This window comes from Ctenopharyngodon idella, chromosome 20 (assembly GCF_019924925.1).
Source record: "Ctenopharyngodon idella isolate HZGC_01 chromosome 20, HZGC01, whole genome shotgun sequence".
Classification (NCBI taxonomy): Eukaryota; Metazoa; Chordata; class Actinopteri; order Cypriniformes; family Xenocyprididae; genus Ctenopharyngodon; species Ctenopharyngodon idella.
The window spans coordinates 22,766,437-22,778,696 of NC_067239.1; the positions used below are offsets into that span (position 1 = coordinate 22,766,437).

Here is a 12,260-nt window from a genome sequence, read left to right on the forward strand (position 1 = left end):
ATATTGTTGGAAGCATGAATTTCTGATGGATGATTATTAGCTGAACAGAAATAAAGACAGGAATGTGATGTGGTAAAACAGCATGCACACTCAGAGATTTTTTTAAATGCTTTTTTGAAAAAACATATTTTTGAATGCAGTATATGCAAAAGCAAAACACAAAACATTTGTCAAAATGTGATTGCAGTGATTTTCAAAGAATCGCTTTGTTTTTCAGAACATTGAGCTGAAGGTTGAGGTGGAAAGTTTGAAACAAGATCTCCAGGAAAGACAGGAACAGCTTGACAAGGCCCTGTAAGTATCAAACAACACAAATATATTCTTTATATCTTTATATATTTTCTGTTTACAAATTACAGTCCCTACATTCACACAGCAGAATATGGTTGTCAGTCCTGAGTGCTAAATCCAGTTACATTTGCACATTTCAGTTATAAATTAAAGTATAAATTAACTAACTCCCTTACATTTTTAACTACCTGCATTTTCAGAGCTTATATGGACAGAATAATCTATTAGTAAATGATGATGACAGACCGTGGGAATGTAACCTTTTAGTTGTTAAGCTACACAGCTATAAGAAAAAATGGTAACACTTTACAATAAGGTTCATTAGTTAAACATTAGTTAATGTATTAACTAACATGAACTAACCATGAGCAATACATTTGTTACTGTATTTACTAATCTTCATTAATGTTAGTTAATAAAAAAAAAGTTGTTCCTTGTTTGTTCATGTTAGTTCACAGTGCATTAACTAATGTTAAGAAGATTTTAATAATGTATTAGTAATGTTGAAATTAACATTAACAAAGATTAATAAATGCTGTATAAGTGGTTCATTATTAGTTCATGTTAACTAATGTGGTTAACTAATGTTAACTAATGAACCTTATTGTAAAGTGTTACCGAAAAAATATAAAATGATAATATTAAGCTAAGTATCATATCATATAATGCAGATAGTGAAGCCAAACATAATCAGGAAAGCTGTGAAAGCAGCTGAGACAGAAGTCTGTGGTCTATGAATCTGTCTGTTCTTCAGTCTGGTGATCCTCTCTCTCACTCATAATCATGGGCTGCTTCCAACTACTATCAGCACAACTGCTTCTCATAGGCATGTGCGACTTATCTTGCTGTACTGCCAAATGCAAAAGGCCAGAGCCCACCGCCAAGTCCATGTCGAACACTTATCAGGTTTGGGGGGCAGGGCAGAGTGTCATGATGCCCTTTGAAACATGTACTGCAGCACACAGCCCTGTGACTTTATTTTGCTGATGGAGAGGGTATTTGAGCCCCTTTTTAGATACACTATCATTCAAAAGTTTTGTCTGTATGATTTAAATTTTTTTTTTTTTTTTTAAATAAGTGTATATTTTTAAATACCATGGCTGCATTTATTTAATTAAAAATACAGTAAAAAACAGTAATATTGTGAAATATTATTACAATTTAAAATAACTGTTTTCTATTTGAATATATTTTTTAATGTAATTTATTTCTGTGACGATGAAGCTGAATTTTCAGCATCATTACTCCAGTCTTCAGTGTCACATGATCCTATAGAAATCATTCTAATATGCTGATTTGGTGCTCAAGAAAAATTTCTTATTATTATCAATGTAGAAAACAGTTGTGCTGCTTAATATTTTTGTAGAAACCTTTATTACATTTTTTTAAGGATTCTTTGGTGAACAAAGTAAAAAAAAAAAAGCATTTATTTGAAATCTTTTTTTTTTTTTTTTTGGTAACAATTTAAAAGTCTTTACTGTCACTTTTTTGATCAATTTAATGAATCCTTGTTGAATGAAACTTTCAATTTTTTTCAAAAAACAAAAAACATTTGAATTGTACTGTATGCACCTGTCTATAGCGACAAGAGCTAATTCATTCTCAGTAAAACACACAATGAGCAACTCAGTCCTCACGTAAGTGGGGTTAAATTTCGTGCTTGATGGCAGAAGCTTTGGTTTTTCTTGTACGGTTGGGTGGAAGTGTGTCAGTAATGTTTAAATTTACAGTAGGATCCATTGGCCTTCAGGGGATCACCTATAAATGAGAGACCCCCTTCCTTCGTGTTATTCTTCAGGTGACATCATTGTTCTGTTGAAAGGCCAGTTGCGGTGTGTCTTTTCCATCACACGCTCTGTTCAGTTCTGATGATGTGTTTGCCGGTGACCTGCGTCCGAGTCTTAGGAATCACGCAAAAAAAATCCCCTCATAATTTCTCCTCACTTTTTTCTTCTTCATAGCTTCCTCTAAGACCCTCAGAACTAACATTCAGTTCACTAAGGACTAAAAAAACAAGCAGAACTGAATGATATCACCTCCCCAGCTAAATGACATGTCTGTAGGCTGTGATTACTAACTGTTTTAGTGACTGATCAGGACGATCATTCAAACCGCTCGTTGCAATAATGGATGTCCTGGCACGGTGCAGTTAAAAACCCAGAGGTGCCATTTGCTCTGGATCAAACAATTACAGTGGGGTCAGTGCCGCAGCTATCATCACGTTCAAAAACAGCTCCACTGCAGTGGAGCAATGGGGTCTGGAAAAGCCGTTATGAAGTCCTCGAGAGACTTCCAGAGCATTGCGCTGAGTGAGAGGCTCTCACAGACACTCCAGAATACTTAAAATGTCAGAGAAACACCCTTCACACACACAAAGAACTGTTAAAAACATCCCAGAGGAGACGTGAGCAAAGATTGTTACGACTCACCTTTGTGACTCTCTTCTTTTGCTTTAATACTCTTTGGGGATTGAAAAATGAAATGAAACTCTTTTACAGAGTCTGAAAGGTATGAATGTGCTCAGGGACAAAGATTAAATAAATCAAACAAGACCACTAGTAATGTTTTTCCCCCAAAGGACACTGATACATTTACCCAAAACATGATTTTTTTTAATATAATTTTTGTATCATTTATTTTTAGAATTTGAAATAATTATCTAGAGTTTTAGAATTAAATTAGTAAGTTATATATATATAATCACTATAAACACTGTGCCGTGCATATATGAATTGTCATTTATTTCAGTGAAAACACTTCCTTTCTTTGTAAATTAGGCTTTTTATAGATTCAGCGGTGTTTGCATAACACAATTTTGTTAAATTATTGTAATAAGTACAGTTCTATTGATCATGGCAGAAGTAATTAATTGTTTTAGCCTCTTAGTTAACTTAGAGACAAATCCACAATGGCACAGGCAGCATTCAGATCAAAAGCGTCCTTTTTCTATTTGTATCTATGGATTTGTTTTGACGCATTCTTTCCGAATTGTTCAATAAATCTGTTTTGTTTGTATTGTGTTACTTCACAGAACCACAGCAGAGAGTCTGACCAATCAGAATGAGGTGGAGGTGCAGCGTCGCTGTGAGGAACGGCAGCAGGAGATCGGACACATGCAAGAGATTTTGGAGACCAAGATCCAGCTTCTGCAGGAGGTACACATTACATTCCCACACACAAAACAAAAAACCACATCTACAGCCCTTAGTGTTTAAAACACTTTTGCTGCTTTTGGTTACTTACTCTTTTAAGTGTGTTTTTGAAACAAAGTCTGTATAAGAGACTTTATAAAATCCTATACTTATTGTGTTTTTTTTTATTTTATTTTATTTTATTTTATTATGCAGAACCAAAACTATTTTTTAATTATTATTTTTTTTATTATGCAGAACCAAAACTATTTTATTTTATTTTATTTTATTATGCAGAACCAAAACTATTTTATTTAATTTTATTATGCAGAACCACAACTATTTTATTTTATTTTATTTTAATATGCAGAACCAAAACTATTTAATTTTATTTTATTTTATTATGCAGAACCAAAACTATTTTTTAATTATTTTTTATTTTATTATGCAGAACCAAAAACTATTTTTTAATTATTTTATTATTTTATTATGCAGAACCAAAACTATTTTATTTTATTTTATTTTATTATGCAGAACCAAAACTATTTTATTTTATTTTATTTTATTAATATGCAGAACCAAAACTATTTTATTTTATTCATTTCATTTCAGTGTAGTTTTTTGCAGTTTATTTTATTGCATTTTTTTTTTTCACTTTCGGGAGGCTCAATTGGCAAGAAGTGAAGCAGAAAAAATTATCTTATTAATATGCAGAACCAAAACTATTTTATTTTATTTTATTCATTTCAGTGCAGTTTTTTTGCAGTTTATTTTATTGCATTTTTTTTTTTTACTTTCAGGAGGCTCAATTGGCAAGAAGTGAAGCAGAAAAAATGGCTTCTCTGGCTGACTCAGAGACCCGACGTTGTTTGGCCCTAGAAAGGAGGATGATGATGGAAATGCAGGGGGGAAATGAAAGCTTGTCTGCCATGGCACAGCATGATGAGATGGCTGAGAAAGACAGGTATACATTACAGCACTGACAAAGAAAATTACTGAATATACTGCAGTTAATTCAGGGATTGTTTTAAATAATGTTGATTATTCTGATATTCTGTTACTCAATCTCTGACGCCTTCTCCTCTCTTTGTTTCTCTTAGGTTAATAGCAGAACTGAATGAAACCGTATGCAGGAGAGCGCAAGAAGCAACCGATCTGAGTGCACAGAGGGACGTCCTTACTGCAAAACTAACTGAGCTGGAAGAGCAAGTGCAGAGCCTCAACTTTTCCCTCCAGCAGAAAGAGAAACACACACAGGTAGCTATACAATAGGACTCTCATTCATGTAAACGCACATGCATAGATTTAATGTGGCTCAGATAATCGTAACCCCTGCAGCTGCCAGTGTGTCACAGAATAATGCTTTTGGCCAAATAGCATACACACTCAAACATACACACACACACACACACACACATAATTGTGTGTTATATGGGACTGTGCATGTGACATCTGGCTCTTCTGTACTCTTCAGTGTGGTTAACTAGGTCACTTTGGCCTCTGGCCCCTGTTCAACCCCAAAAGAGAAAATGGGTTCGGATATCAGACTGTATTTATAAACACATACACACACAGTCATGCCGTTGCAAATAGGTCATGGCACATGCAGGAGTGATTCAATGCTTCACCCAGATTAGTATATTTACAGTATGGGTATAAATCACATACACAGGAAGATTTATATTTACTTCACCTTAGATTCATATGTAAAGTGAGACGTATAAAATTAGTATAGCCTGCGTGTAGATGATAAACTTGTTAACATTGTAACAACAATGAATCAAATTGACTAGAACATGCAAATTGACACACATGCAAAGGAAATTGTTTAACCCTATAAAGCTTACTGTATCATGTTTAATATGCAAATATCTAAGACCTCTAAATTATCAACATGATTAAAACTTTGCTGAAAACATTTTGTCTAAAGGTTCAATAAACTGTTCCATTTAAAATAATTATATGGCTTTACAGAGTTAAACAAAATCAACAAAGTTTACAGAGTTAACCAAAATCAAAGGTTATTTTAGTCTTTAAACTGTGGACATGGCTTGTTTTGTCAAGCAGCAGGCTACATAATTTTCTCTTTTTTAGACCCGCAGAGAAGAACTGGCTCATGGAAAAAGCAGCACAGCGAAGGAGATGCAAGTAAGACTTTTTCTTCTACTAATATTTTATTAGTTATTATAAAGGTATAAATGAATTGTCCAATTTTTAGGAAAATGGCTGTAATTTAACTGAACAAGCAGCATACCCAGTGTGCTGAGAGCGACATCTAGCGACAGTGTACAGCAATAGCAAGCTGAGACTGCACATATTTACAACCATTTAAACTTGACAACTGAACTTGTCGTTTATCATCCAATCCAATCTGTTTTTGTTTTTGTTTTGTTTTTACACTTTTTTGGTCTTTTCATGTATTTTACATGAAAGTTATGTTACTTTCAGTGCTGCTATTTGCTCTTGTAAATATTTTTTGTCATGCCGTAGAAAAAAAAGACTTAACTGAGGGGTTAAAGTCTGTACACAGAATAATAATGAAAAATCAGTTAATTTTACTGTCTCTCGGCAGCTCCCTGCCATCACTGTCACTGGTTGACATAAACAATGAGATAATACTACATTTGCCTGATTAGGATAAATAGGTTTTTGATTAAGGGTGTTTTGTGTTTTAGCACTGTTATGGTGTTCTGTCTCCGTTGTCTAAATTCTACAGACATTTGAATGAAAAATCCACACAAGGACACCACAAACTGCCAGAATGTGCAAATATGCCATAAAACATGACATAATTCAGTTATTTCTAGCTAGAATCAATTGTAATTTATAAGAGACTGATCCATCTATCCCCACAAGGTTGGTGTGTGGGTGTTGATAGCAAATCTGGATGTTTAAATCTTTGTAAAATCAACATTCTTCACTGCTGCCATTTACAAGCAGTGTTGAAATGCAGATTTGTATGTCCCCATTACAACTGCACATTTACTATAATGTTAATGAAAACAACCATTCACACAAATTCAGGATTGTAACCAGGAATATTTAGATCAGTGGTGTAAATAGATGTTATGAAACCAGGACGTCTGAAAATAAAAATCACTTTTCCAGTTGCACTTCCTTTGGTGAAAATGGAAATGAGTATGTAAAGCAGTGTCAGCTTTTGCTTGGCTTGTTCCCTTTGTTCGACCGGTATCACTGCATATACTGAGGGGTGATCGGAGAATTTACAAAAACACCGCTGACAAACAATAAACGACAAAAGGGCGATTTAGATAATAATTGTAATATAATTGCGTATTCGGAAGTCAACAGCCGTTGCTACGTTTTAAATAAGGAACATTTATTGTAGAAACGCATATTTGTGACACCCCTTTTTGGCCAGAAAATGGAACGCGCCATTTTCCCTGCCTCACTTTTGCCACATCGTTTGCTGCTTCACTGTCTGTACAGTGAGACCCGATTATACACACAGAATGTTTGCAAACCTCTAATGTAACCATCCGGGGATAGAATATGATATTATTTCCGTTTACAAGTCGTGTAATGGTGGTTATATAAAAATGATACGTTTTTTTAAACCGGAGTCGGTCGGTGGGATTTAAATGATGTCCTGTCATGTCGGCGTCTTCACAGAAGAGCGAATGAAACATAATCTGGACCGCGCGAGTGAAGGACAAAACACGCATCTTTATTTCCATTGACGAGGACGAGCATCTCAACATCGAAAACAAAATTTATTTCCAGCCATATATATATTTAAACAACGATCTCAAGGACATAATTAAGGACATAAAATACTACACCTTTAAGATATAATGGAATGACGGGGATAAATTAAAGGCGTCATCGAATCTATGATAATCAACCTGACGTGAATTTATGATAATTTACAATGACTATACAGATATATATATATATTTAAAAGATAAATATTAGTTGCCTTTATTTTTTTGAATGTCTTATTTTTCATTGATGGACACTGAAAAAAATAGAAATTGAAGAACTTTATGTCATGACACATTTTCACTTTCGCTCTTGGTATAGTCTTGGAGCAAACACCTGTAGATTATTATTCAGTTGAAGATTTATGATGTTGGACTCAAAGATGAAGGACGTGTGTCGCATCTGTGCAAGGGAGCTGTATGGTAACCAGCGGCGATGGATCTTCCACCCAACTGCCAAGCTGAGTTTGCAGGTGCTGCTGTCCTACGTGTTGGGCAAGGAGATGACCAGAGATGGCCGGGGAGAGTTCGCCTGCAGCAAGTGTGCCTTCATGCTGGACCGAATGTACCGCTTCGACACTGTGATCGCCAGGGTGGAGGCGTTGTCTGTCGAACGGATGCAGAAGCTCTTGTTGGAGAAAGACAGGCTCAGACAGTGCATCGGTGGACTGTACCGCAAAAACAATGCTGATGATTCTGGAGTGGATGGCGGTGCTTCGGACTCTCCTGTAGTGGACTTCTCCAGGTTGGCTGAAGTTGAATACAGTGCTCTACTGCAGGAAGATCTGACATACTCTGTCTATGAGTCCTGGGCAGAGCAAGGCACTCAAGAGCAGGTTCAAGACCACCAATGCCCTTTTCACAATCAGTGCCACGCGGCAGCAGATGCCACTTCATGTCCCAGACCCAGGAAGTGCAAAGGATGCGCTGCGCTGCGAGTGCCTGATTCAGATTATGAGGCTGTCTGCAAGGTTCCCAGGAAAGTGGGTCGGAGCACTTCCTGTGGGCCCTCAACACGTTACTCCGGTAGTGTTCTGGATAGCGCTGAGGAGACCGTCCCATCCGCTCCTCCACCAGAACCCGAACCTGTAGAGAACAACCAAACATGCCGCCCCAGTGATCCAGAGCCCGTCGGCATAAGTCCTGCCTCCTCTGTGGAGTCTTTGGACACTGCTGTAGATGTCACCCAAGAGTCTCATCCAAAAGTCCTTCCTAACACCATGCAGGGAGAGTCTGAAGAGGAACAATCAACTATCAGGGGGCCCGAGTCTAGGCCTGGTTCTGTCTGTGGACTTGATATGGCCCTCAACCTGCTTAAAAGCTTTGAATATCACCCTCTCCAGAGTCACAGAGGTAGTCGGATTCCTGTGCTCCTCAAACCTAACGCTACACCCATGGAGAGCCCTTACCCTCTGCTTCAGGTGCCTCCCACTGGGATAGAGTGTCCCCTTTCCCCCCATCTTCCAGATGCTCCTTCTAGCATCCAGCAGGAGCTTCAGCTAGAGTTGGCAGAAATGGAAGACCTGTGGTTGGATGATTATGTTCAGTGCAAGCCATCAGGGCTTCAGAAGGTATATAAGAAGACCTAAAGATTCTCATAAAAAAAAAATAACAACATCAGAATGAAGAAAAGGAGGAATTAATGAGGGTTGTTTGAAAAGAATCTTCTGTGGACTGTCCGTTTGTACATAGTAGGCCTATATTAAGAAAGAGGAGAGATGAATTTATAGGGCACAAGCTAGATGTTGATCAAGGACTCCCTCAGGGTTTTTTGTTCCCGGAGCTCTCCAGCTCTCTGATTGCTTTTGATTACTAGGTTACCCATCATATTCTTAGCAACTCTTTCATAGCAACAGTTGTTGTGAGCAACAATGCTTCCTGCCACAGGCCAATTCCAAAAGGATCATATATTTTTGCTCTTCTGAATACATATTGGCTGTGTAAATTTGGGGTTAGTTTTTTATTAAAGAAATTAATACTTTTATTCAGCAAGAATGCATTAAATTGATAGTAAAGACATTTATAATGTTACAAAAGATTTCTATTACAAATAAGTGAACTTTCTGTTCATCAAAGAATCTTAAAGAATGTATCAAGAACAAAAATATTAAGCAGCACAACTGGTTTTAACATTTATAATAGTATAATCAATGTTTTTTGAGCACCAAATCAGCATATTAGAATGATTTCTGAAGGATCATGTGACACCGAAGACTCAAGTAATGGCTGCTGAAAATTTAGCTTTGAAATTATTATTTTAAGGTTATTTTATGGTGTATATATATATATATATATATATATATATATATATATATATATATATATATATATATATTATTAAAAAACACTATTAAGTATATATGATCTTTTTGGCAAAATAATTTTATGTAATATATAATCTAACCTATCAAAAGGTACACCCTCATTGTGTGAGCCCATATAGTGACAGATAAGGAAACAGGCAGTGTGAGTAATCTGATCTTTAGTGTTCACAGTCTGCAGTATTGTACTGTGCACAGCCAGTTGTAATCACTGTATGTTACTGTAGACAGGGCTGGATCAGAAACATTATCCTCCAGTTAATGGTGCTACTGCTATTGTGCTAGACAAACTTTTATTTTTTGTGCATTATAGAGACTAATATTTTTTATTACAAGACAATATGATAGTCAGTAAATAGAGAAAGAAATGATGCTAAGTGAAAATGAAAAACAAGGAAATGAATGGCATGCCGCCATGGAAAAATAGGACTTCCTGAGGAAGTTGTAGAGGGAGGCTATGGTCATAACTGTTTGTTCAGCACTGCGTGTGTCCTCTCACTCACATAATTACACAGTTTTGTATATGCTCATTTAGTAATTACAGACTTTGATATTATACAAGGTGTTTGTTGAAAGTAAAGACAGCATTTGCAATATATTTAACTTCCATAACATGAATAATCAGTTAGAGATAATAAAGGCTTAATTGGATTGGTTAATGTTAATTTCCCCTGGCCTGTTGATCTTGGTAACATCAGCAGAAAAGAAAATTTGCATCAAATTTCAATATATTTTGCAGTAAACATTTTAAAGTATTTGTGATCTGTCTGTGTCTCAGAGGTTGATTGAGGAGCAGCAGTGTCAGCTGGCGGAGTATGAGAACGCAGCGGGTCAGTGTGTGAGTGAGCTGCAGAAGGCCCAACAGCAGGTCCAATCTCTCCAGACCAAGATTCGAGAAAGCGAGGCCAGTAATAAGGTATTGACATCAAATGTAAAAGCTGTTTCATCAAGCAGCGGTTATTTGTCTTTTGTTATTGTGTACTCTTCTTTGCTGTGTGTGTTGCTATGGCATTTTTATGTCTCAGCAGGCATGAGAATCATTAAATCATTATTGCACTGAGCTCTTCTGTTTTGTTTGTGTTCACAGAAGTTGCAACAAAGGCTCGGGGACATGGAAAGTGAACTACGCTCTGTCAGAGAAGCAGCATGTGGTCAAGAGAGAACAATACAGACCTTGAGTGACTCACTTAACACTAAAGACTGTGAGGTATGTCTGTCCCTTAAGCGCAAAGCAGTGACTGGAATACAGGCATTCCTCACATGCTTGAGTCACACTGTATGGCATTTGGACTTTTAGATAACGTGTGGGAAAAGTTAGATAGATTTGAAGTAGTATAGCCACATAAATCTGTGAACAGTACGTTCAAATGTAGAAAACAAAAACGGAATTCAAACTATATTAATAATGTAATATTAATATAAAATAATGTCCCTTCTTGCTAGATCACTGATCTCCACCGGCTCATTGACGAGCAGAATGAGCTTCTGCGCTCTCTAAAGCAACAGAACAACCATTACCAGCTTCAGCAGCAGCAGGTGAGAATCCTCCTTCAGTAAAGCTCAAAGATCACACTCCTCAAAGTTTCATGTGTATCATTTCTGTTAAATGCTTAACATTAGTTTTACACTTTCTCGTTGTCGAACACTGTTTTATTACAGCCGCTAGGGAATGACTCTGAAAAACCCAATATGATGACTATATCTGTTTATCTCACTTCTCGTTGGTGTAGGTGTCTGGAGTGACTCCGAGCCGTCTGCAGGCTGATCTGTTGGAGCTCCAGGGCTCTCTGTTCTCAGCCCAGCTTGAGCTGCAGGGCCTTCAAAGAGTACAGCAGCAGGGCCAGAGGCGAGAAGATGACCTGGCCCGAGCAAACCAGCGCCTCCAGGCTGACCTGCAGGGAGCCCTGCAGCACCACCAGGAGGCAGAAAGACACAACCAGGATCTACTGGCTGCTCTAGGGAGGGCTCGCATTGAGGTACAGCAAATGGAGGAGAAATGGAGAGACGAAGGGAGACAGAGAGAGAAAGAGGTCGAGGAAAGAGAGAAGACCATCCGAGAACTAAAGACTTCACTAGAGCACAAAGAACAACTGATACAAGTAAGACATACAAAGAACATTTTGATTATTAGTTCTAGTATTAGTACCGATAGACTTATTGTAAGGATGTTAATCTCTGATGCTATATACTCTTGATCAGGACTACAGCGAGATGGTGGATGGTCAGAAAGAGCCTGCCGGAAATAAAGACAACCTCATCTTCAAGCTCAAACAACGCATTCAGGAAAGAGACAGAGCATTGGAGGTACATAAGCACACATTTACAAAACATACAGTATTATTATTATTAATATTAATAAAATATATGAATAAATAAAATAAATTAATAAATATTTATTTTTATTTAATTTTCTCTGTCTTAATGATCTTTAAGTGACACAAAAATGGCCTTATGTACATTACTAATTTTAACTCAGTAAGATTTTTAAAGTTTTTTAAAGAAGAAGTTTAGGCTCACCAAAGCTTCATTTATTTGATTTAAAAAAATAAACAGTTAAAAAAGTAATATTGTGAAATATTATTACAATTTAAAATAACTGCCTATTTTAATATATTTTTAAATGTAATTTATTACTGTGATGGCAAAGCTGAATTTTCAGCATCATTACTCTAGTCTCCGTGTCACGTGATCCTTCAGAAATCATTCTGATATGCTGATTTGGTGCTCAAGAAACATTTCTTCTTATTATCAATGTTGAAAACAGTTATGCTGCTTAATATTTTTGTGGAAACTGT

The 12,260-nt window shown here is 36.5% G+C and overlaps 2 protein-coding genes across 7 annotated transcripts in view; both read left to right on the top strand.

Moving 5' to 3' along the window:
* The window catches only part of pde4dip (phosphodiesterase 4D interacting protein), a 68,361-nt gene that overhangs the window by 27,279 nt on the left and 28,822 nt on the right, over positions 1-12,260 (top strand). For 5 of the 6 annotated variants that reach the window (XM_051874179.1, XM_051874176.1, XM_051874177.1 and 2 more), the window contains exons 1-6: positions 6,837-8,715; positions 10,244-10,381; positions 10,553-10,672; positions 10,909-11,001; positions 11,196-11,564; positions 11,665-11,769. In XM_051874179.1, coding sequence (XP_051730139.1) covers positions 7,510-8,715; positions 10,244-10,381; positions 10,553-10,672; positions 10,909-11,001; positions 11,196-11,564; positions 11,665-11,769 — 2,031 coding nt within the window. In that variant the 5' untranslated portion in view covers positions 6,837-7,509. Of the gene's footprint in view, positions 1-217; positions 295-3,322; positions 3,447-4,222; positions 4,387-4,522; positions 4,680-5,516; positions 5,571-6,836; positions 8,716-10,243; positions 10,382-10,552; positions 10,673-10,908; positions 11,002-11,195; positions 11,565-11,664; positions 11,770-12,260 lie in introns of those variants that run through there. The other variant, XM_051874181.1, reaches the window with a different exon arrangement.
* elp3 (elongator acetyltransferase complex subunit 3) overlaps positions 1-12,260 on the top strand; it is a 75,594-nt gene that overhangs the window by 1,347 nt on the left and 61,987 nt on the right. The gene's annotated exons all lie outside the window — the stretch shown is intronic.